At 38.0% G+C, this 26,964-nt stretch overlaps 2 protein-coding genes across 2 annotated transcripts; both read right to left on the bottom strand.

The window, feature by feature from the left end:
- Window positions 1–634: 634 nt before the first annotated feature.
- On the bottom strand, window positions 635–8,544 carry LOC110454365. The gene is made up of 4 exons (XM_021503834.1): window positions 8,343–8,544; window positions 5,309–5,526; window positions 4,075–4,382; window positions 635–2,226 (listed from the first exon to the last, which is right to left on the bottom strand). Exons 1-4 carry the CDS (start codon window positions 8,362–8,364, stop codon window positions 1,077–1,079), a joined length of 1,698 nt encoding a protein of 565 aa, XP_021359509.1. The 5' UTR covers window positions 8,365–8,544; the 3' UTR covers window positions 635–1,076.
- Window positions 8,545–11,080: 2,536 nt separating this feature from the next.
- Window positions 11,081–16,753, bottom strand: LOC110454363 (homeobox protein OTX1-like). Its single transcript, XM_021503831.1, has 4 exons — window positions 16,174–16,753; window positions 14,733–14,936; window positions 13,144–13,304; window positions 11,081–12,672 (listed from the first exon to the last, which is right to left on the bottom strand). Exons 1-4 carry the CDS (start codon window positions 16,214–16,216, stop codon window positions 11,617–11,619), a joined length of 1,464 nt encoding a protein of 487 aa, XP_021359506.1. The 5' UTR covers window positions 16,217–16,753; the 3' UTR covers window positions 11,081–11,616.
- Window positions 16,754–26,964: the final 10,211 nt, after the last annotated feature.

Raw genomic sequence — 26,964 nt, 5'->3', positions numbered from 1 at the left:
CTTACAACATTATCAATAACCTAGAACCTCTCCCCTTACAGCATTATCAATGACCTAGAAACTCTCCCCTTACAGCATTACCAATGACCTAGACACTCTCCCCTAACAACATTATCAATTACCTAGAACCTCTCCCCTTAAAACATTATCAATGACCTAGAACCTCTCCCCTAACAACATTATCAATTACCTAGAACCTCTCCCCTTACAGCATTATCAATGACCTAGAACCTCTCCCCTTACAGCATTATCAATGACCTAGAACCTTTCCCCTTAAAACATTACCAATGACCGAGAACCTCTCCCCATACAACATTACAAATGACCTAGACCCTCCCCCCTTACAACATTACCAAGGACCTTGATTCCTCCCTAAGAACATTACCAATGACCTTGATTCATCCCTAACAACATTACCAATGACCTAGACCCTATCCCCTAACAACATTATCAATTACCTAGAACCTCTCCCCTTACAGCATTACCAATGACCTTCATTACACCCTAACAACATTACCAATGGCCTAGACCCTCTCCCCTTACCACATTACCAATGACCTTGAGTCCTCCCTAACAACATTACCAATGACCTTCATTCCTCCCTAACAACATTGCCAATGACCTTCATTCCTCCCCAACAACATTCCCAATGCAACCCCCCCAAACATTACAAGCCACTTGTAACTTTACTGTAACATTACAACGTTCTTACCCAAATATTAGCACTTATCTTAACATGCTTCACTGCTGACCTCGATCCTCCCAACAATAACATCAACATTGACTTTGCCCCTCCCAAAAACATCAATATTAAGGCTGCACTTGAATTCCTCCCCATAAAATTACCACAGAGCTAGAGTCCCCGAAACATTGACTTTGATTTCATACAGCACTACTAATATCTGATTTCCCTAAACAGAAACGGCATTACCAGTGACCTTGAACACCCGAATACCGACACGCACGTCGTTACTGATGACTTTGAATGAAAGAACAAATCAAGATGATTACTAATGTACATATAATGACTAACCCTATAATGACCAGTCAAGTATATGTCACATAATATAAATTTGTCAGCATTTATCAGAAACACCATAAGAACAGAGCATTTGTTCTTTTACTAATCCATGCATCAGATCAAGGTGTGGAGTGTCACAACGGAAACTGTCTGGAGACATTGGACCATATGGACTAAACTCAGGCAGCAGACTGGCTGTCATGTCTATCTGCTGAATACATTGGCCACTTCCAAACGACTCGAGGGATTCAGTGTCGGAGTCCTGGGAGTTTATTGTTGACCAAGTGTCATCATCAGTCGACCTAGCAGAATGACCGATGTTGTTGTTGCTTGCCCAAATAAAATTGAGGTTTGTTTCCCCTAAAGGTCTAAAATATTGTTTGCATCCCAAGTTCAACCTTGAATTTGGCATTTCATCTCTACATCTGTTGAAGTTGACCTCTTCTTGAATCTGTAGGGAGCCTACTGGAGAGGGCTGTGAGCTGAACAAGAGACGGTTGTAGTTCCATGATCTTAAGTCCCTACTACTGGTGGCCTGCCAAGGGTGGACACTGGAATGACTCCCAGGGGATTCTGTTAACTGAGGGGGCGGGGTGTAACAGGCAGTCTGTACCACATGCTGTGATTCCATTGGATTGCAGGATTGAGGAGTCACAAATGAGTTTCCATCCACACTCTGACATCTGGATCCTAGCCTGTGAACAACATCGTCATCCAAATCGCCACATGACTGCTCACATAGTGTGGCATTGGCGTTAACTTGCATGTGATACGATGACAACTGAAGCTGTCCAACATTTACTAACAAGTTGTACATGGCATTGATGTTATTATCTGGAAAAACAGAGGAACTGTTACTAGCACTGACTGAACACATTGGGTCATTGTAAGCACTGTGTGTGTTTCTATTCCAAACATGTGAGTATACATTGTTAGCACTGTGGGGTTTGTCGTTGTCATACCCTCCTATCTGTTGGCCAGACAAGGGCCCTGCAGGGCTCGGGCTGACATCAACATTCCCCAGATTATGTGGTGACAAGTTCATACCAAATTGAGGTGTGTTCGGATGGCTTATTGGTTGTTGGAAATTGTAACCCATGGCAGTAGGCGTGGCCAATTGCATGCAGCTTTGATTTGCATAGCAAGGCTGGTTTCCAATATAGCAGCCTCTGTTTGATGACCTTGGGTAGTTATCCAGTTGTTCACTTCAGAAAACAAGAAAACAAAATTAAGTTCCAATTTGTAATATTTACATTTGCACTGCATAGTGCCTAGATAACTCTACTGGTCCCATTGTAACATATTTTCCAATGAACTACAACGGGGATTAGGTCAGTGTAGTGATACACTGACCTAATAACCGCCAAGTGCCGATGTTCCGCTGTGTTGTGTCTCAAAATGTTATTGTATGACAGTTAAATCGCTAAATGACCACAACATATATTAAATGGTCACATGTTAGTATACAAATTGGTAATTGACATATATGCATTTAAATAAAAAAAATCAATTATTAAACTGTGGAACTTTATTGTTTATTGTTTTTGTCGGCCTGGTTGCCCTTGACAACGACTGTGTAATGCGTCTACCCGGCTGTTTCGAACAATTTACCGCTGACCCAGTCGGTGTGTATAAGAGTTTTAAAACAGCAATTAACAATACTTGCAACATTGCACAACTAATATTGTTGGTTTGAAATATAAATATAAGGATTGGTTGTCATATTTTTGACGTTTATTGGCGTGTAAACTACATCGGGCTTGCGATATATTTAACATTCAATATATTGCAAGCCCGATGTAGTTTACACGCCAATAAACATCAAAATATGACAACCAATCCTTAAGTGAATATCAAATATCATATTACAACAAAACGAAGTTTTATTTTAAAATTACAAACTAAACATACATTTTAACACAGCAATATTCATTGGCTCTACCGAACCTACATGTCACCTAACCTACAAGGTTTGTGTAGTATTTGAAAGGCCACTGGTTTAAACAAGGTAACATTAACCAAACAAATCTGCCTCACATTAACCTGATTTAGGTATTTTCATTCGGTTTTTACCTTGAACCTATTTCCAAATTTTCATAGATATCCAGTCAAAGATAATGTTGCCAGAAACAATGAAAATTATTTTCTAAAATAAGTTAAGTGTCCTTGACCCTACAGCACCCTGACATTCATTGATCCATTATATTAACAATGTAAACCTAATTTTGTCTGAATTTGGGGGTTGCTACAGCAATGGCAAATGTTTTCTAAAAATATGAGCAAGACGACATTAAGTGTCCATGACCTTGACCTAAGGAGCAGTACCCTGTAACAGGAACTCCTTCAAGGTATTTTCATAACCATCACTTGTACCAAATTTGTATACGGTTATAAGGTGGGGATCTCAATCGCTTTCATGTTCAGTTCCTATGGTCTGGTTACACCCTTTAGGTAACATCTTTATCTATCACATATTTGCAAAGAAGAGGCATAAACAAATATGGCCATATTACCCCTTCATGACCCCACTCATCCACCACTCCATTTGTACAACTTTGAATCCAAACCACCAAAGCATAATTAAACTCTCATTGTGCTAACCAGTTAAGAGGTGTCATGTTTGATCTATACCTGTGACCTTGAAGTGAGTGCTAGACCTACGCCCCTTTCGTTTATCCTGTTCAACCAACTGAAACGGTTGAACCTGAAAGAAAACGACAGGCACAGATCTAAACTGAGGGCGACCTCAGGAATATTCGGCAAGTATAGATTGAGGGGGCCAGACGTGCTCGACTGAAACTTAATGCTGACTATTGCTTGTTTGCGTTTTTTCTTTATAAAACAAGGTCAAACCATATGTAGATTTTAAGATACATTATAGAATTATGTGGACATGGGAAAGGACATATTATTCTTAATGAATTGTTGTTTATTCTCCGAAACTGTGCATTTAAATTTTAGCTCTGCCTGCAGTTCGGCCCAAGTGCGTTAGTTTATCGTGGAATATTTCTGCGCTTCATGAACCGTTTCAAACGCCACCATATATAGCTTACCTGGGAGATCTGACCACTCCAGGTGTCATCACTGGGTGGTGGTAGAGAGTGGAGTACACTGTCCGACTGTCACAGTTCATGCATGCCTGGTTAGTAGTGGGTGTGTAGGTTGTGTGGGCGTACAACCAATGGTTCATCTCATCTGCCCCACTGGGCACCGCCATGGCTGTCCCTCCCAGGCAGTGGAAGGATGGATCCATGTCCTCTGGGAAGGTGTCTGTGTGAGAGTAGGCAGTTGTCAGTGGATGTTTTGAGATTTTGCTTTGTCTAACTTTTTTTTGTCTTGATCTTCTATTCTGAAACCATGTCTGAAAAATTCATACATTTGTGCTCAAGTATTGATATACATGCATGGCAACACAATATTTTTTTGCAAATGATGCAATTTCTTATAATACTGATAAACTTGGTGCTTATGGTAACGTCTCAAAAGTTACCTTTCCATTTTATTTTCTTATTCCACAACTCTAATACAACTCTAAATTTAAATTTGATAAAAACCATCATGAGTTTCACCAAGAACTCTCCCAAGATGAACAGTTTCTAAAATAATCATTTAAAAAACCCTTTTAGAGGTCCAACACAACTTTTCCTGATACCAAGATTTATATCTGCCCCATCGACACACTGCAGTTCAAATATTGTTAATGCTCTCATCTTTTATGGCTAAACTTGGCTGGTGGTATAATGCATCTGATCTTATTATGTCAGAATGTCATTAAGTCCCCAAAACCAATGCGTATTGGTAGGTATTCCTAAATATACAAGACAATTTTTGGCCACAGCACATCCAAGATGATTTGCAAACAGTAGAAGTTTGGATAGCAACATATTTTGATCAAATTAATGGTGAGTAGGTGTATCATGTCGTTACAAATAGTACAGCGACTTCAATTAGCACTATATTTACGAAAATAGAGGTAGTTTTGGGGACCTCTGTTATGGCCCCCCTGTCAATAAGAGCTTGTTATATACTGTATATACTACTGTAACTCACTCATCAGTACAAAAGGCAGACAGTAAAAGATTACAATGATACCACCGTTTTATATTCACATCTCATGTAGCATTCTGGTTTTACAGGGTGTATTTCCAATATTTTTCATTCTTCCTTCATAAATCTCCTTCAATTAAGTACCTAGTGGTCTGCTTTGTAGGTCAAAATATTGTAGAACAAATTATTGTAGTTAACATGGTTTTACTAATTATTGTGATTCAGTATGCGGCGACTCACCCTCATCCTCTCGACAGGAATGTCTAAGGTATTTGAGAGTTTGTCCATCAACTTTCGAGATGGATATTGGTTGTTGACAAAGATTTTCTCAAACTCATTGATTTGTGTCTCCGTGTAACTTGTCCTTATCCGTTTTGGCTTTTTTACGTGATCTGTAACAGGCGTTACTGGACATGCGGTCAAGGTTGCCAAGGTGGTATACGTTGCATCTACAGCATCTGTAACGAGTCACAACATGGGACAAGTAAAATTGTGTATCTCGTAACTGTTATCATAGTAACACATACAATGTAGAACAAATACAGTAATTATCTCTCCAATGTTACCCTACTCTAAAAGAGAATCAGCCCTCTCATTTTTCAAGACATTTTGACATATTCTCCTACTGTCTTTGTTATTTCTTGTGGGATGACATGTACAGCATAACATGGGCAGATACTTGGGGCAGGGAGGAAGTCATAGGTGTCCGAACGCCCCATTTTTGAAAAAAAGATGGCGACAAATATTTATTAAATAATTTGAAACACTATGATATATATAGGGTCGTACACAAGTTTCCATTTCATACGAAATTTATGAAATGAGACTAAGATTTTTTTCAATTAAGCGACCCTTTGGCGAGCTAAAATGAAAAAAATCGTGACAAGTTTCATAAATTTCATATGAAATGAAAGCGAGTGTAAGGTCCTTTTTATCACATAGTCAAGATTTGTGGCATTTATTCGCGTAAAACGACAATTTTCATGCAACCCTGAAATGTAAAAAGACGCTATTTTGACTCCAGTGCGCAAGTCTTTGACGTCATGTACTTGTCCTATGTGTGACGTCACAATTGAAACAATTGAAACTTACAACCAATCACAGGGGTGAAAGGTCATATTACATGGATTCATATGCAAAAAAAAAAAAAAATGAAAATGGGGGGGGGGGGGGGAATCTGCATTAATTTTTCTCAGCATTAAAGCCATTCTGGTCTGTGGATATATAACATAAAGATAGATAGTTGGATGCATCTCTTTCAGGTCCAGTACACTCTGCCGATTAAGCTATATTGCTGTTAAGACCTATAATAGCTCTATTGACCTATCTGAAATAAGTCTTTTGAGCTATTTTCACATGATTTTCTTTTTTAAGGAAAACAAAAAGAAGACCTTTTTAAAACAAGATTTTATCATTAGGTTGATAACAAAAGACATTAAATATAAGCATTCTTTTTAAAAAATAATGATGTAAAAAAATCGGAAATTTTACATTTATGAAAAATGAAAATAAACATCTAACTCTATGCTTTTTGTAGTCAACAATCAGGGGGGGACCCAGGAATTAATATTAGGTGTTGCCCAAAATTTTAAACTCAGAAAAAGAGTTTTGCACTTATCTGGTATTGATATATTAGAATTGTAATGGCGGTTCTGCATATATACTAATTTCTGCCAACAAAAAACTAGAATTTGTTTTTTTCTAAGATTGGGACAACAGGAGATATGCACCAGCTGTTACAACACATTAACACTAATTAATTGATATGTTTTTGTAAGCAAGTAAACGTTTTATGTAAAATGTAGCTAAAATTAATTGATGAACATGCCGATATGCACACACGTGTGTTATGTGTGATCAGATAATCAAAAGAAAACAAACAACAAAATACACATTTTACGTAGTTTCTTCTTGGTTTATAATATCATTTTACGTTAATGACAAAAAATCATAAGAAATATATTTTAAAAAATATTTGACAAACAGATCGAGTGAAGCGTAGAATAGTTTTCTGAGTTTCCAAGTTATATTTTATGTCTGTAAAACGTTATATTTTATGTCTGTAAAACAAAATTGGAAAAAATGTGAATTTTTGGTTAAAATGTTGATGTTTGTGTCAGGCCCTTAAAATGGTCACTTGTATATGTCAAGTTCCAACGTAAACACTGAATGTTTACGTTGGAACTTGACATATACATGTAGCTTAGGCGAGCATTTTGACAATTTAATATTAATTTATTTTGTCACAAATATGAATTTTGATTTAACTGTTTGTCTTTTATTGAACAAGGGCAACACCCTTACAAATAATAAATTATGTATATTAAAAACATTTCTAATAAAAGGTGTACACACCAAGCTGCTTCATTGCCTTTGAAAATTTTAGAATTTCTATTTTTTAATTGGTATAACAAATAATTCCTGGTGACCATGTGTACTTGAAACCACTGGTGAAAATACAGGTTTATCTATCATGAAATAGACTACCTTTGAAATAACACTTTACTTACCATGTAACTAATTCCAATAGATTGTATAGTCCTCTCTCAACCGACAGGGTGATCACCACACCGTGACATTAGAACAATAAGATTAGGTAGAGTCAGTCTGGTGAGCCTTGACCACTGACCTGACTGGAGACCCTACTAATATATAGACAATGGAGGATTAATCCCCTATTGTGAGTATAAGTAGTGGACTCCTTGTTTGGGCAACACCCTTAGACATATATAGATATTCAAACTGCTGGCGAGGGGATGCCATAGAAAATCATAGTTCAAGGGATGGTTGATATTAGAAGAAACAAGATGAAAATCTTCAAAACCTTGATCCAGATTATTTTTGGACACAGAAAAAAGGGGGTCACCCCATAGGTGGTGGGCACGTCTATCAAAAAAAAAAAAAAAAAAAATGAATAAAAAAAAATAGATTTATATTTTCATTTTTTTTTTTTTTGATAGACGTGCCCACCACCTATGGTCACACTAAATATCCCATATCGCACCGATGCGCCTCCCAGTTACAATTTTCCACGGGGGTTGCATGTCCCAGGACCCCTTGGCTACATGCCTTCGGCACGAGAATTAAACACAGAAATAACTTCTAAACATATTGGGTCCCACTCTCATTTCAATATCCATGGATCTGCCACTGCATATATAACGTACTTGTGCGTTAACAGGTTGGGGAAAACCACCAACTTGCGTATAATACGCAAACTCGCCTATTATACGCCAGTTAGTGGTTTTCCCCGACCTGGTTAAAATAAACTTACGTGATATCGGGGCTAAAAACATTTTGATTTCTGAATTGTTTAGCTCCCGTTGTCATTTCTGGTTTTCAAAAAGTTTGAGCCGTTCGACCCACTTCATTCAAATATGCCTGTGCAGTTTGTACAAGCGCAGACGACAGTCAAGATCTCGGTAACACTTCACCTCGCTATTGGATCGCCCAATTCAACCCCTCTTGAAGCTCTTTCTTCGGCAACCGCCTCAGCACGAGCACTGCTTGCCCATGCGCATTATTTGCGTAACTTCGTTTTCCGGTCGATTGGATTACGTGCCCGCGTATGTTTAAATTAATGTTAGTTTAAACTTTATTTTATTATTGGTATAATATTCCAGATTTACATATAGGATTCGAAAACAAGTACTTATGTTAATCCGTCTCCTTTTTTTGTGAAACGGCGATTGGACGGCTCTGACTTATATTATACATATAAATATAGATAATAAGATATAGTATATATATACAGGGATGTGTAGTGGACTGATATATATATATAGATAAAATAGGTTGTATATTATTATAGGAAGAGAAGAGGATAGGGGAGGAAGAAGGGAAAGAGGTGCAAAAGGGTTTAAAGAACAGGTTGTTGGTGTAAGGTATATAGCGGAGTAAATAGACTGCATTATGGGAGAGAAACTGGCTTAAGTATATATTTTGTAAATGGACACATATCCATGACTGTACATGTCAATGAGGTCTTCAACGCATAATGAATTAATTGCATATCATGAAAACTTCCCATGCCGACCCCTGATTATTCCGACATCCAGTGGTGTACAACAAACCAGCTGTAATTTTAAATATTAAAAGTAACGTCAAACAAGACTATGACAATTTGTATAATTATAATGTATTTCCATACTGACGTGTCGTGACATACAGGGGCCGTACCAGTAAAGTATTACTATGTACTGCGTGTAAACATAGGTAAAATCAAAATTTAGATTTTCAAACTTAAAATCGTTTTGACTGGTTGATGCAATATTGAACACAGTTGAAGACATTTTCATTGCATTTAACTGACAAATCAGGATTTCCGTACAGAAGAAGGTTTACGTTATAGTCGGGAGGAATGCTTCTAGCATTGTACTCTTAATTGTTGGTGTTAATTAATGTTTGTTTAAATTAGTGTTGTTGGTATGTTATAGAATAAATCTGCTGACACATGTTGAATCTTACTGAATAATTCAATATGCTGTATATGCATGTTAACTAATAAATGCTAAACCTCATTAAATTACAGGTAAAAGTGATTTGCCCTATTTTTGAAAACTAATATCAAAGGAATATGTGTACATCTAAGTAAAAACACAAGGTTTGTTTAATGACATGCTGAATGTTTGCTGTTTTCCCGCCACCACTGCCTTTCTTCGCGAAGCCTCTCGTCTGTGGGTGACTGACATCGACGCTTAACTACCAAGTAGAGGTTCTGGTGACAGGGACCTGAGAATTTGTTTCAGCTATATTTGGACCTAAACTAAGGTGTTCAGAGAAATTTCACATGATTTATGGGTCTAGATCCACTTTTGGTAAAAATGACTCGTATATATGATCATTGAGGTGTCGTTTTTACCGAAAGTCGATCTAGACTCCTAAAACGTTTAAGGAATGACCAAGATTTTGTTTTGGTATATACGGTATATACCGAAAACAAATTGTGCACTTTGCAAAAAGTAGTTCCGTCATGAGATGTTTTTCTTTTTAGGTATATACGATATTTACCAAAAAAATATTATGGGGGAGATAGGCAAAATTAAATTATGTAAAATTATCCTGAACACCTTGATTTAGGTTCAAATATAGTTGTAACAAATGTTCGGGTTCCTGTGGTTCTTGTAAGAACCAGATACAATTAATGACCCCATGACCAAAGCTCATGCATATGCAAACATGCGAAAAAGAAGGCGGAAACTGAGACAATGTATAAAAGAAGTCTATTAAAAGAAAATTGATCAATATTTCCACTGTCCAAGAATGTCAGACATATTTTGTATAGTACAGTTATTGAAAATATTATTTTGCAGAATTTGGACGGTTGATGGGCTAAATCCTTTAACGACTTATAATTCTCCCTACTCCTCATGTTTATCACTTACTTTGTCAATGATTCTGACGAGTTACGCGTTCAGCAGAATAGACTATGATATGATGGGCCTCGTTTGATTATTTTATAAACCAATCGCATATCTCATAATACTTCGGGAGAAATCTTATGGACTTAAACAAAATGATATATCGGAGTGTATGAGACACATCTTTAAACATGTATCTCAACAACACTTTATAAGATATCTGTTGACCATATTTATGTGACTTGTGTGACCTACATATATATGATCCCCGATGTCAAATTCATCGAACAGAGTCACGTTCTACGTTTTTATGTTGTATGTCATCTTAGCTATTCAAAGAAATCGTGTAATTATTCTATTCATTACAGCAAGGGTGTTATCCCCCAACCGCATTCTCATCAAACTTTGACACGAACTGCAGTTCTTTATTGACATTGACAGCCATGGATTTCACCTCGATATATCTCGGTACTAATGTTGTAGGCTGCATTCGCTGATATTTGCTTTTCGTTATCAATTCTCGCTTAACGAGATATCATGGTTACACGAGTACTATTCATGCCCCTGCAGATGGCAGATTTGGAAACATCACAAGTCGTTTAACCTGAAAGGCGCAGACGGAAAAATAACCGTTACACATTGCTAGTTCATACATTAATATATAATTTTATTTAAAACAAACATGGAGTAAACATTAACAAGAATAACAGATAGCACCTGAGATTGTTCTGTCGAGTTGTATTTGTCCATTTCCGATTATACCGGAAGGCAACTACTCGGATTTCATATTCCATTAAAGGAACAATGATACGCACACACTCAAATTACACCAAGCCTACGTTCAGTCAGACGCGGGGGTCCTCACATACAGTTCCCGTCCACACACGCCAGGGTAGTACCAGTTCTAGCTATTACATTAAAACTCTCAAGATGACACAGTTGAGTACGGCTAAATTAATACAGTACCGGCACACAAATTATATAGTTCCAGAAGATTACTGTTTCGTGGGTTAGATGAGAGTTTGTCTACAATTTTAGCCTGTCGACCACCGTGTATAATGTCACAAGCAGAAAAGTGTGTGACTTTCGCTCGCCAGTAACCCCCTCAGCATTATGAGTGATGTCTGTTCGATTATGAGCACAGCTATTAAGTTGACGTAATCGTTCGTATATAGTGATCCGTCAGCATCATAACTGCTGGAAAGGTCCGTTGCTTTCGGCACTTGAGTTATGTTGTGACCAGGGTGATGTTTGTGAGTAATAAGGATTGGCTAGTGACGTAATGTTGTATGGCTGGAACGGAGAGTAGTCTTCATTGTAATGATGTCCGCCCGGGTACTGAGGCTGGGGTCGAAACGGCTCCATGTTATGACGTAATGTTGAGAGCACCATGGGGTGCTCGGCAATAAACGGGTACGGATATACGCGACTAAGCACTGCGGACGACATGGGCATGGACGGTTGGCCAAGACTATCAACGTGGACAGTCCTTACACTCGGGTAAAACCCACTTGTCGGGGATGTTTGATTTTGGTGGTGATGCATCATAGACGATTCACTAACTCGTTGCAAATGTTCGTGTGTACGTGAAGTGGGTGTGTCCGCGCTAGACGTCTTAGTGTAGTTTAACAAGTCGGACAGCACGGGCATGTCACAGCCTAGGGAAGCGTTCACACTGGAGTGTCCCGCGGGCAGATCCCGCATTGGTACAGACGACATCAGCGAACCGGCTAGCGAATTTCCGTAGCCGTCCATATAACTTACGGGTCGCATCCCTTCCTTCGGAGCGTCAAACGCAGACATGTCCTTAGAATGGTTGAACTTTGTTGCTCTCGACACCTTGGGAGGAGCCGGCGCTATCACTTGGTTTGGCGGTGAGATCATGTCGTACCCGCTACCCAACAACATGCTCTGAAACTGTTGTGTAGTGACAGCTTTCTTCGCTTTCTTTCTAGATGCTTTCATTTTCTTTTTCAATTTCTTCGATTTAATTGGTTCCTTTTCGAACTTGTGTAACTCAGCAATAACACTTTTCATAACCACTTCCGGTACCATGAGTCCCCCGTTCTCCTCGCTCACACCCGAGTCACTGTCACAGTTGTCGCCCTTACTATCGCCGTGATCACTCCTGTTGTCACCGTGGTCACTTCTGGTGTCGCTGTGATCGCTTTTACTACAGTCAGACTCTGATCCATCTTTCTTCTTGCCGATTACGTCCTTCCTTCTCCTATTTTGGAACCAGATCTGTAAATTTAAACAGGAAGAATGTTGAAATACTGTCTTAACTGTCTTTTTAAATTTCTTTCGTTGATTAGGTTACCGTAGTTTAAACATTTTTATCACTTTAAAATAAAATAAACAATTGGAAAGAGACTTTCCCCTTATACCAGATTTGCGCTATATACTAACACGTAGCCCAGTAAGTGCGTATTGTTGGATATAAATAATAAAGAACATTGTAAACTTTCTTCATGCAAGGTACATCTACAACAATAGTGTGATATGATGCAAATCACCCTCAATAAATATGATATCGGTAGAAATGCAAAAGAATTATAACCGATGATTTTCTTTTAAGACACAAAACAAATTCTAGCGGCTCAAATTTTATGCGAATATGGAACATTTGTTAACCAAAACTGTGGCTTATAATGTATATGCCTTAAATTGGTGACTGATGCCATTTACGGTAGGGTCAGTATTAGCGATAATTACCTTGACCTGCTCCCTTGTGATGCCGACTCGTTTCGCAATCAGCAGTTTCTGTGTGCTGTTAGGATAGCGGACCCGGATGTAGATACTGTTCAGCATCTCCAGCTGGTAGCGAGTGTAGCTGAGACGTTCCCTGGGAGGGGGTGGGGTGAACGGACGGCAATCTGTAAATCAAATCAATCATATATAATCTCAAACCTAAGCTTATTCATCCTTCCTGTGGGTTTTTTCTTGTTTAATTTATTTAAACGAATATTAAATCTTATATAAGGACTTATTTTAGAACGTAGTTGAACTAAAATTGAAAAGAAGTAAAATTTGGCTGGGATGTGGGTAACCTGTTTTTATGTTGAATTTGTTGACCACACATGTCCCCGACCCCACTGACCGGCTGAGCGGGCGGAGTTGTGTGTTTAGCGTGAGGCGATAACAGACACAGCGTCCATATCCACCCTGGTTGGCCCCTTCCTTCCATTTTACCTCGGTTTTTACGACAATGATGATAACGATGTAAATATAATTATCTTATAGCCACAATTTATGCGGGAATGGTCACCCCCAGGCCCGTATCGCAGCAACACTGTACGTGCGAGCGCGTAAAACGACTCGTAAAACCGGATGTCAAATTAGTTTCATGATCGGCCATCGGTCACCAAATAAGTAAACAACGACGAATTTGAACTAAAAACAACAGGATGTAACCCGTTTCGAACGTTAACTGAATTGTACAATATATATGGCAACGATGCTTGTTTTGTGTATCCCGTAAGCTTCTAAGATGTCCACTTGCTAGCATCATTGTTATTATTGTATCATGAAGGATATTTTGTAACTTTTACAATTGTACAATTAAATCTGACCATATCATTAAATGGTGGGATCATGTTCCTGGCCTGAAGTAGACAAAGCTATAGCGTCGCGTACATTTAGCACCTAGTATATGGCAGAAATCATAAGGCTTTAGACGACACGCTGTGTATGTGTAGACTGTGATTAGTCTCCTTTTTATCATCTCCTTGTGGGGTCACAATGACACAACACTGCCTTACATGATCAGTCGTGGAGCTACTGAAGATTGTGAAGTGACAAGTAATACCTATTCACGTATCACTGTCACTCTATACTTCTAATTTATAGAGTCACAATAGGGTTACGTGTTCTATTTACACACAATGTCTAGTACAAAATCTGGTCAACTGATAGTATAGAACAGGTGTATATATAGCATTTGTCACACTATATAAGTATTATACAACAGGCATATAGTTTCTGGTATACACATGTCCTTTCCTTTGTTTTTTTTTTATCTCCCATAAAAGACTAATTAGAGACAGTTGATTGAGGGACGACACATTTAAAATGCAGGTATTGATAGCACGAGGATATTGTTTGATAATACTTGCAATATATTTAAGGGAGATAACTCGAACTCCGTGTACATGTATGGTAGCATATGACCTTAACTAAACTGTTAATAATATTCACTATTTTTGAATATTAAAGCAAATTGTATTAACAACACCTTAAATTCGACTGGAATAACTTTTTTCAATTAGGTATAATCACATTTAAAATTGAAAATAAAAACCTACCATCGTCGTCTTCATCATCTTCTTCGTCCGACTTGGCGCCAGTCGCTGGGGTGGGAGAGACGGTAGTCGCGGGGGGAGGGGACCAGTGGATCAGGGAGTTTTGTTTCTCTGGTTTGTTGACGGCGGAGAGGGCGTGGTAAGCAAAGGGCTCGTGTAGGCCCCCAAAGTCTGGCATCTCTGGCATGGGAATCCGCGGGTCATACCCTAGAAATGAAATAAAATGGTGATAACAAATATCTAATTAAGAAACCGTTAATATCATAGATTAATTTAAAAATTATACCATTATCAGAAATTAGCGTTGATTTAGGGTAACTCTTACATGGAACACTCTCCATAGGAATTCCGGTCAAGTCGTATGAGTGAAGTAAAACTCGTCAATGTATTCTTACATTTAAACACATCATATGATTGAAATCTAGACCAGTCAAATAATAATTTATATTTCTTAGATAAATACACGTCGTGGATAAGTCTGGGTTGTCTACCCGGGGTAGCGTCTGTCGGCCCCGTGATTGACGGTACAGACGGACGAGATGATAGCAAAGGATCGTAGGACAAGTCACTTCACCAGTCCACAGTCAGATAACATTAATTCACTTCTAGTTTTAATCTGTATCTGGTAAAACGTGATCTATCGAGTTGGGTACATGGGAAACTCCTTGAGTCAGGAGACCGCGAGACAGAGTAAACACTGCGGTCCACATACCATTCCTATTACGCTGTACCGCTGGGAAATCAGCGAATATTTCAAATAAGAATTTTGAATATTTATACTTCAATAAGCTCTATAATATGGAGTATAAGTACTTTTTAAAACTAGTGAAAACTTGTGTTAGCGTGAACATGTTTGTCACCTTACATCATTAATTTGGAAATAGAAAAGTATAATTATAACACATCTCATCAGCATTGCAACACATGACTTATATTTTGGAATTTAAATGTTGGGTTTCATCGGGATACGAGAATAAAGAATCATTCACACTAAGCATATGCTGTTGGATTCTATTTTTTTGTGATTGTTATTTCATATTTGTGTTTTTTTCGACTTTGTTTGGGGGGAAATCAAAAATGAATAGATTGCCATTGACAGTTACATTTCAAACTATTTTTGATAAAGAGAATGTCCAAAATTTTCCAATAATTTCTAATGTGTCTATTAAAATTCTATCTGCAACTAGCGAAACCTCGTGTAAATTAGTCGTCATAAGAATATAGTAAAGTTGAATGAAACTTTTTAAAAAACTGTATATAGTAAATGTATATAGTAAATGTATAGTAAATGTATATAGTAAATGTATATAGTAAATGCATATCGCAAAGAAGAAAAAGAAACAGACTTTCAACTTAAGTTAAGTTTACCAGTGTTCAATATGATTAAATCCAATGTCTTAATTTCCGGTTTTTAAAATCTGATTTTTTATTGTTCTATTCTTACCTGTTGAATGGAGTGTTCGGCGGTAACTGTCTACTTCCAGCATAATGACGAATGTTGAACAACAGTAGTAAAATCACTGTAAACCACACCAAATTGACTTTTCTGTTTCACTGTTTATAATCCACGAGAAAGTGAAAATCATCTATCTGCACTTGACCGGGAAATAAAACTACGATGATTTATTGACCCGCGTCCACACGTGTCGACGGCCAGGTAAAATGTTTGTTACACCTGCGCCTTATTATGACTTCGGACAGCACCAACGTTAGGACCCTCCTATGGAGAACCCAGGTAGATAATAACACACGATCCTTTTCACACAAAAATAAATAAAGCAACAACTTTTGTCACTTGAATGCTCACGAAATGTGGTGCAATTTTCTGGTAATTTAGAATCCAATATAAGACACTTTGCACCTAATTACCGGCCAGGTATGTCCGAATTAATTGGGTCGATCCTTCACCAGGTGGCCGATGACAGGTACTGGGGTATAGCGATCTATAACCTTACCCGACTGTAATAGTAAGATAGCACTAAACACAATGTCTTATCATTGAGCGGACTCCAGTCTAATGATATTGTAAGTTCTACAAAGCTCAGATTGTTTCTGACCAAAGTAGATTAGTTCCGGTATATATACACTTTTGTGTCCGCATGGTCAAACTACCAATGAAATCAAAACGCTAGTCATGCGTGGATAATAGACTGATTTGTTAATACGTTAACGGGTTGTAATTATCAATGTAAGTAAATTGGGCCTATTGTTAAGATAATACCCGACTTTAAAAGGAAACTACCATTTAAATGATTATCGGCCGAACGTGTTTTGTCCCCCTATTGTCCGAAGTGGTCATCTCTTTGTTAAAGTAGTTGTTCTGCCCCCGGGTGTACGTTGACCATTGTCCGTGTGTCCTTAGCGGGTCGGAAATACGTTATGTAGTCCAACACCCCTAACATGTCCCGTTTTGTCCGAAGGTGTGGCTATTTCACCAGGGCATCTTTTCACCTACTAGAGCGACTAGCTTCCGTTACTAATGAACTCTAAACCGTACATCATTAACTCATCGAGGTGACATAATTACTGGAACATATTACACCGTGTGAAACAGTATCAAAATAGGTTATCATTAATCAACAACAATCTAATTAATAATTAGCACAAGTAAGTTATTGTCTAACAGATCGCCGTCATTAATTTTTGACGCGGACCTTATGGACGAGTCATTACTTTATTTCTATATTAACATTGACGGGAGGAAGAGAAGAAACTTAAACATTTTGTACAACATGAAACAAAAAACTGCCTTACTGTGAGTTACAACAATGGTACAATCTAGGAACCAGTTACAACAATGGTACTATCTAGGAACCAGTTACAACAATGGTACTATCTAGGAACCAGTTACAACAATGGTACTATCTAGGAACCAGTTACAACAATGGTACTATCTAGGAACCAGTTACAACAATGGTACTATCTAGGAACCAGTTACAACAATGGTACTATCTAGGAACCAGTTACAACAATGGTACTATCTAGGAACCAGTTACAACAATGGTACTATCTAGGAACCAGTTACAACAATGGTACTATCTAGGAACCAGTTACAACAATGGTACTATCTAGGAACCAGTTACAACAATGGTACTATCTAGGAACCAGTTACAACAATGGTACTATCTAGGAACCAGTTACAACAATGGTACTATCTAGGAACCAGTTACAACAATGGTACTATCTAGGAACCAGTTACAACAATGGTACTATCTAGGAACCAGTTACAACAATGGTACTATCTAGGAACCAGTTACAACAATGGTACTATCTAGGAACCAGTTACAACAATGGTACTATCTAGGAACCAGTTACAACAATCGGTACTATCTAGGACCCATACGACGATGTTACTTTTCCCGGAACCTGCCATAATTTTTATCAGTTCTACGTTTTTAGAATTTTAAAGTTAATAATATTTAATCGTAACCGTCCTTAAAACATTAATAAATTTCCCTTTAATTCTGGAGTGTACCACCCTATTATGTCCTTGACTAGCGCTACGTAACCGTTTTATATAAACGGCTTAGACATCATCGTAGTCTACTGCCTTATGATATGTACCGTGTAAATAGTGTTGAACGAAATATAGAGAAAGTAAACATGCTGTCTTTCTTACACTACTTCAAAACCCGAAGCGATTTTGTAATGAATTTGTCCGTTCATGAAATCAGCACACCACTTTGTAAGTAAAATTATTTTAGTAAATCATATGTAAGTGTTTTGCTAAATGTATCAATCATATTTTATTTGCTATCAACATGTTTGTAAAAAACATACATTCAGGAAAAAACCCGCCCAAAAGCTGTTATAGCTACCACTTCTGGAGACTAGCTTTCACAGTTGCTGTTCATCTCATATATGTTAACCATTATTTACAGCTATCGATATGTTCAATAGTGACGAGTGACAGCCATCCGTAAAACTCTATCTAGTACTTCAGGTGATCTGAGTTTTCTATTTTATTAAAAAAAAATATTTGATATTCATTTAAAAAAAATAGAGAGCTATAGTTATACAAAATCATATTTTGTAAGTTCATAATATCTTTGTTAAGTGCATTCAATTGTAGTTGGAATTGCAAATGTCAGAGGTAACCACTACCATTGGTCGGGGAAAAGGACGCATTTGGATAGAAACTCAACACTTTTATTTATTCTTTTAGTCAGCAGAAGGGTGTTGGTGTTTGCAAAGATTTCCCAAAAAGATGATTGAGATAAAGTTCCGTAAAAAATATTTATTTTTCTAAAATATAACCATACAATGTGAAACCGTATATAGACAATGATTAAACTTGCATTAATGCTTATGATGTGACAAGAACGCATTATTTGCTTTCTGTGAACTTCGTATTTTGTACTAAATAAACAATGTATGACACAAGTGTTATACAAGTATAGTACAGGTATATATATGTATACACATGTAAAACACGTGTACACACAGGTATAACACATATTTACACAGGTATAGCACATATGTAACACGTGTACATACAGACATAACACATGTATACACAGGTACCACACATGTATACACAGGTATAACACGTGTACACACATGTATAACACATGTATACACAAGTATAACACGTTTACACACATGTATAACACATGTACACACAAGTATAACACATGTACACACATATATAACACGTGTACCACAGGTATAACACATGTATAACACGTGTACACACAGGTATAGCACGTGTACCACAGGTATAACACAGGTATAACACATGTACCACAGGTATAACACATGTATACACAGGTATAACACAGGTATAACACGTGTACACATAGGTATAACTTATGTATACACTAGTACAACACGTGTAACACAGGTATAACACATGTACACACAAGTATAACACGTGTAAACACAGGTATAACACGTGTACCACAGGTATAACACATGTAAAACACGTGTACACACAGGTATAACACGTGTACACACAGGTATAACACGTGTACACACAGGTATAACTCATGTATACACTAGTAAAACACGTGCACACACAGGTATAACACATGTATGCACAAGTATAACACGTGTACACACAGGTATAAAACATGTAAAACACGTGTACACACTGGTATAACACATGTTTAAAACGGTATTAGACAGGTGTTATACAGGTGTCACGATGTCAAATGATTCAGAATGAGATCATTTATTTTCTCTTCTACATATTTTTTTAAACAAATTCGACTCTTCTTACAAATTGATCTTTTTTAAGATTCAATGAAAATTCTGGTTTCTTTAAAGAAAATGCACCGGTTGTATGAAAACTTTAAAAAATAAAATCGAATATGAAACCCAATCCTTAGTTTCTAATTGTCTAGAAGCATGTGTTAATATATTATTTATAGAACAATAAATTGACGGCAACATTATATTTTCCAGGGATCGTGTTGGTATAAATATGATTGCTTTCCCATGATAATATGACGTACACAGGTGTTAACCGCTATCTGTATTATCTGAGAGTGTTTGTGGCAATTTATCGACCTCCTTTGTCGAGAAAAGATTTGTTGCCACGCTTTAAACATGTCATAATTTAATATAAGATAAAAGTGACAGCACTGGTCAGTTTATTCCCGTGGCTGGACAATGAGCGGCCTCAACCATTATTGTCTACAGGCGTAGGGCTATTGTCATCCTCAGACCCGTGTCAAATTGTAGAATACACATAGTAACTAACAGAGAAAGGTTCACTGCGTCCTGATTATTAGCACAATCCATAACTTATATGATTTATAAAATGTTATGGTCATATCTACTCAAACAGCTTTACATTTAGTTACCGTTAAAACTAATTTGTACTAGCATTTGCCAAGCTCTTTAAACAACAATGAAAACTCATTTTGTTGAAATATGTTTAAAAAAAAATGGCATTTTCTAAAATAAAATAAAAAAAACATTAAAAATGCGATTTTGTAAAGACATGTAATGTGTGCTTCTTTTAAAAATTTACCTTGGTAATTTTAATCGCTGATAATATCTGAAGATTCAAAATAGATAGAATTGAGATGTTGAAGATAACTTTTGAATACTGATATTTGTTTTAACTTCCTATTACACTAATACTTCCTACTGTCTATTGTCACTACGTAGCCGAAGCACGTGTACGCTCGTGTGAAGACTTTAATCCGCTAGGTCTTTAATTTAAACTCTACAAGCCATCATACGGATGATGTAGGATAAATACAAGATTCGAACAAATCCGCCCGTAGTGGATTCTCTATGTACGGCGAGTCCCCTAGTCCGATAGGGTAAATACTCCATAAACAAACTTAATATCAACAGATTAAGATGGCTCTTTAGAAATGTCGGGGTGTTGTAACTGTGTAGAGGCCGAGGAGACTCCCAGCTCCACATAGGCCAGCGGGGAGGGATAAGCCGTCTATCTCAATGTTTTCATCACAAGTGTTATCGCAGACCATCAACGTGCCTTCGTGGTCAAGATAGAACCAGCTGACCAAAGGCCCGCTCCCGACTCGAGACAGTCGCTTTACCGATCCGAGACAGTCGTACATCCGTTAACATTTCGTAATAATTACACAAACATACGCTAACTGTAGTAAATATAACATATGTAGTAGAACCTCCATACCCCTCGGTATTTCAAAGTCTCTTTCCTGTTTTTAACATCACTATATAACACCTAACTTTAATACTTTTAAAAATGATTGCATTACGACGCGTTACTATAGTGCCAATTTCTAAACCTAAATCGAACCTTAACACTCATGTCACACGAGCTATAAGTTCAAGTCTCTGATACTAGCATAAAATGGAACAAAATGAAATGGAATTCACAAAGCTGTGCCCCGCTGTTGTTTTGTATTTCCGGAACGGTCTGTTGATCAGAACATTTAAGTGATGTTGAGATGCTCAAAAATTATAGTTGAGGCCAGCATTGGTGTGATCTGATATTTGACCTTGACCTTATGGTATGTATAGTATTTGACAAAATGTCATTATACACCTACTACGTTTCACCACTTCAGTAGAGAAATTTTATAACACTAGCTATGATATCGGTGGTACAGACGTCGGTCTGGTAGGGAACAAATGGTTTTGGTATACAAACCTTTACCATGGTTATGGCCCTGACAAGGAGTGTCGTGATTCAATATTTGACCCCTTGTTGTGACAATTATGGTCTTTGTAAAAAATATGCCTGAAAAGCGACACACAAATTTGTGAAAACAAAAAGAAATTTCATTTAGTGATAGTCAGCGGTTAATTAGTAGTTACGATCAGGACAAATAATGAAGAATTTGAACTTTGACCTTTTGTTGTGACCTCGATATCTTGAGAAGTGCTATCAATTAACGTTCCGTGGTTCAAAAGTTAGATCCGAACAAGCGGTTATGTCATTTAACCCTTTGCCTTGACCTTCACGTTTGGGGTTAAAATCCTGAAGTTGGCGTTGACCCAGTATCTTATATAAAACACATTCGTATCTATGGAGTTTCATTTTTTTAAGTCTGTTCGGCGGACCAGAAGTAACTTTCCTGAATATATATGAATAGACGGATGACCGAACTTTTATGCGCGTTTGGTGGGTAGAATTGTTTACAAATATTGTCTCGTATGTGTTTCAACGCTATTAGTTTATCTTGTATATACATGTATATATAGGATTCATGAAGAACTCCGACTGCATTAGGCATTATACCCCAGACCTAATCAAATATTTTCTAAAACCATGATCGTATCTCAAAATTTATTTTATCTTATTACAATACAAAGGGAATTCAAAAGTAGAAAACCGTATCAAAAATATCTTGTCGTTTAAAAGATATACGTATTTCAAGACCTTTCTTTTGAAATGAGTCAATTCTTTAGTTAAGGTAAAATTTGAATTGACGTGAGCCGGAAACCGTCTAACACAGACAGAACGAGAGATAAACCTTGGATGACTAGACAAGCGGCTTCAAGAGCCACTTAACATTGTGGGAACACCTCGGCACCTCACCTAACTTACCGTACATACCGTCTCAACAAGTCCGTATAGCAGGTGTTAATGTATATAATACCGAACAGATCACATCATACATCTCTTATTGGGAGGTAAAACGACAAATATAGGAAGTTCATCTATACAAACACTGAAAAAAGTCTCGATCAGTGAAGCCAGGTAACGCTGAAATTCGTCAATCTGCTCAGCTTTCAATTGGATTTCGATCAAAGTCTCTGACCTTTGCTATTTTTTCGTAAATGTCGTAATACTGTTAACAAACTGCATATTATCATTTACCAATGACTATAGTCGTTGTCATTTACTAACGCCTGTGTACATTGTCATTCACAAATGTTGTAGACCGTTGTCATTTACAAGTGTTACAGACCGTTGTCATTTACAAAGGTTGTAGACCGTTGTCATTTATAAGCGTTGTAGACCGTTGCCATTTACAAAGTTTGTAGACTGTTGTCATTTACAAAGGTTGTAGACCGTTGTCATTTACGAAGGTTGTAGACCGTTGTCATTTACATGTGTTGTAGACCGTTGTTATTTACAAAGGTTGTAGACTGTTGTCATTTACGAAGGTTGTAGACCGTTGTCATTTACAAAGGTTGTGGACCGTTGTCATTTACAAAGGTTGTAGACCGTTGCCATTTACAAGTGTTGTAGACCGTTGGCATTTACAAAGGTTGTAGACTGTTGTCATTTATAAAGGTTGTAGACCGTTTTCATTTACATGTGTTGTAGACCGTTGTCATTTACAAAGGTTGTGGACCGTTGTCATTTACAAAGGTTGTAGACCGTTGTCATTTACATGTGTTGTAGACCGTTGTCATTTACAAAGGTTGTAGACTGTTGTCATTTACAAAGGTTGTAGACCGTTGTCATTTACAAAGGTTGTAGACCGTTGTCATTTACGAAGGTTGTAGACCGTTGGCATTTACAAAGGTTGTAGACCGTTGTCATTTACCAACGTCTCACGACGGTTGTCATTTTCTAGCGCCTGTATGGTATCATTTAATACGTGTAATAATGTACGCATACAACTGCATTTACCAATGCCTCTAAACCTTAATTGTCATTTACAAATGTGCCTGTAGACTGTTGTCATTTGCCATCGTCCGTAAGCTTTGCCGTTCTTCGGCAAACATCTTGGCATTTTTTCTGAAAATGGTGTTAAGTTGTGGAATTCTGTTAGGGACACGTTATAGTCTATCAGTGGTTCCCGATAAAAAATGTAAGTCTTTAATATCGTCATTTTACATAACGATTTCACGTGTAATAAGCTGCTAATTCTCAGTTCTAAGTTACATGCATATTACTTATTTTACGTGAATACTTTTGCGCATTATTGTTTTCGTTTTTAGATATCAAATTGTTTATATTCCTGTAGACGGAGACCTTATATAAGTGGTATGTATTAGTAACGTTTCCGCTAATATATCTCTGCTGAAGAAACAACAAGAAATACCATGTTTGCGGGGGAAATGCAAAATTTTTGGTTGAGAAATTTTAGATCCGCACATATTTTGTACCTTTATATGCAATTTCGGTAGTTTGGCATGTTCAAAAATTCATATTTTTACTCCGGTAACGGTGCGCATGTTATCGTAAGAGAAAGGTAGCAGGGCTTACGGCCCAATACAAACGGGGCTGGGCGGGGCTCATCAGAACTATTGCCCTATCCTCAATATCGAACTTTTGCTAACTTGTTGATTGGTATTTATCGGCCCGATTATAACCGGCTCAGTATCGTTCTGATGTTGCTTGTTTACAGATAAACGTATTAAAACTAATTCCCATATCTGGTGTATATCGGAGTGTGGTGCTCGTCGTTAAGAGGTCTGTATGGGTCTTTGAGCGAGGTGGACAGACCTATCGCCTGTCCTCTGATTCCACCACAAACACCGCAAGATATCAAAGTGCCGTCTGCACCAGCTACCGTGTGATAGTACCACGCAGAAGCTTGCTTAAAGTTGTGTGTTGGCATTCATGCACCGAGGAATTTTCTTTGACCCTCCAGCCATTTCATACCGTACTGTTGGTTGTAGAAAACGTGTTTTTATTAAAAGCATCAGTTGTAATTGTTACATGGACTTAGATATACTGAACAGGGATCGTCATGCTCCGATCAGAGATAGATAAAACCATTGCTTTCTCCCAAGATGACACCGGGAGCATGATTGTGTTTTACATAATGAAGCGTTTTATTAGACACAACAAGTAGTCCATAGGGTCTGTATCGATCATATGTTTTTATTTGTATCTGAACAATTCAAAAAGTTAAAATACGAGACCGTGATGGGAAAATTTTGTATTACTTCGCGCAAATTTTAGGTGATACATTTTCAGGCAACGAACTGGAGTAACAAAAAAACAAAATCAATTTTTAAACCCTCCCAACAGTATATCTATGAGTGCAAGCGATTTTTAACTTGTCGGGTTTGTCTCAACACTAGTCGGACATGTGATCAATTGTTCTCGCCACTTTTCCTAATCAATTACAATTCAAATAGTTAAACCTTTCGTGATTTAGTCAAGTGTGAAAATCGATCAATGTATTTATATATAAGTTGTAATTGAATCAAGGAAAATATCAACCTCATTTAGAAATTATCATTAAAGGATAAATGTCTTTACTATTCAGAATACCAACTGACCACGAAATGTACCTTTAACATACTATAAATGGCTAATCTCCGATCATTTCACAAAGATTGTGTATTATTTCTGGGTTGTGAGCGTGAAATTTAAAAGTGTTATTTACGCTCGTTAACGGCTTACTGGCGCTATCAAACCACCATCTAACGCCATGATCACATAACGATCTAAGCATTAAATACTTACTTAGTTAAGGTACTAATGTACTACACAGTTCAACATCGATATTTCTTTACTTGTATTCAAAATTTAAAACGCATGACACACACAAATATTCGTCCTGAAACAGTTTAACACACAGGTAACAAACAATGACATTGAGATTGACTAGAAACTGATAATCCAAACATGACTAAAAGTTAATAAAGAATTTGAACTGCATCAGAGGGGTATTTGGCATCAGTGGTATCAGAGGGGTTCCTGGTGTTGAGTACACCAGTGGTAACAGAGGGATTCCTAGTGTAGAGTACACCAGTGGTAACAGAGGGGTTCCTGGTCTAGAAGACACCAGTGGTATCAGAGGGGTTCCTGGGGTAGAGTACACCAGTGGTAACAGAGTAATCCAAACATGACTAAAAGTTAATAAAGAATTTGAACTGCATCAGAGGGGTATTTGGCATCAGTGGTATCAGAGGGATTCCTGGTGTTGAGTACACCAGTGGTAACGGAGGGATTCCTAGTGTAGAGTACAACAGTGGTATCAGAGGGGTTCCTGGGGTAGAGTACACCAGTGGTATCAGAGGAGTTCCTGGTGTAGAGTACACCAGCAGAATCAAAGGGGTTCCTGGTGTAGAGTACACAAGTGGTAACAGAGGGGTTCCTGGGGTAGAGTACACCAGTGGTAACAGGGGGGTTCCTAGTGTAGAGTACACAAGTGGTATCAGAGGGGTTCCTGGGGTAGAGTACACCAGTGGTAACAGGGGGGTTCCTAGTGTAGAGTACACCAGTGGGAACAGAGGTGGTTCCTGGTGTAGAGTACACCAGCGGGATCAGAGGGGGTCCTAGTGTAGAGTACACCAGTGGGAACAGAGGTGGTTCCTGGTGTAGAGTACACCAGCGGGATCAGAGGGGGTCCTAGTGTAGAGTACACCAGTGGGAACAGAGGTGGTTCCTGGTGTAGAGTACACCAGCGGGATCAGAGGGGGTCCTAGTGTAGAGTACACCAGTGGTATTAGAGGGGTTCGTGGTGTAGAGTACACCAGTGGTATCAGAGGAGTTCCTGGTGTAGAGTACACCAGCGGTATAAGAGGGGTTCCTGGTGTTGAGTACCCCAGTGGTAACAGAGGGGTTCCTGGCGTAGAGTACACCAGTGGTAACAGGGGGGTTCCTAGTGTAGAGTACACAAGTGGTATCAGAGGGGTTCCTGGTGTAGAGTACACCAGTGGTATCGGAGGGGTTCCTGGTGTAGAGTACACCAGCGATATCAAAGGGGTTCCTGGTGTAGAGTACACCAGTGGTATCAGAGGGGTACCTAGTGCAGAGTACACCAGTGGTAACAGAGGGGTTCCTAGTGTAGAGTACACCAGCGGTATCCGAGGGGTTCCTGGGTACCTAGTGCAGAGTACACCAGTGGTAACACCTAGTGAAGAGTACACCAGC

This window comes from Mizuhopecten yessoensis, unplaced genomic scaffold, assembly GCF_002113885.1.
Source record: "Mizuhopecten yessoensis strain PY_sf001 unplaced genomic scaffold, ASM211388v2 scaffold7781, whole genome shotgun sequence".
Lineage (NCBI taxonomy): Eukaryota > Metazoa > Mollusca > Bivalvia > Pectinida > Pectinidae > Mizuhopecten > Mizuhopecten yessoensis.
Note: the sequence above shows the minus strand (reverse complement) of the source record. Positions and strands in the feature narration are given on the sequence as shown.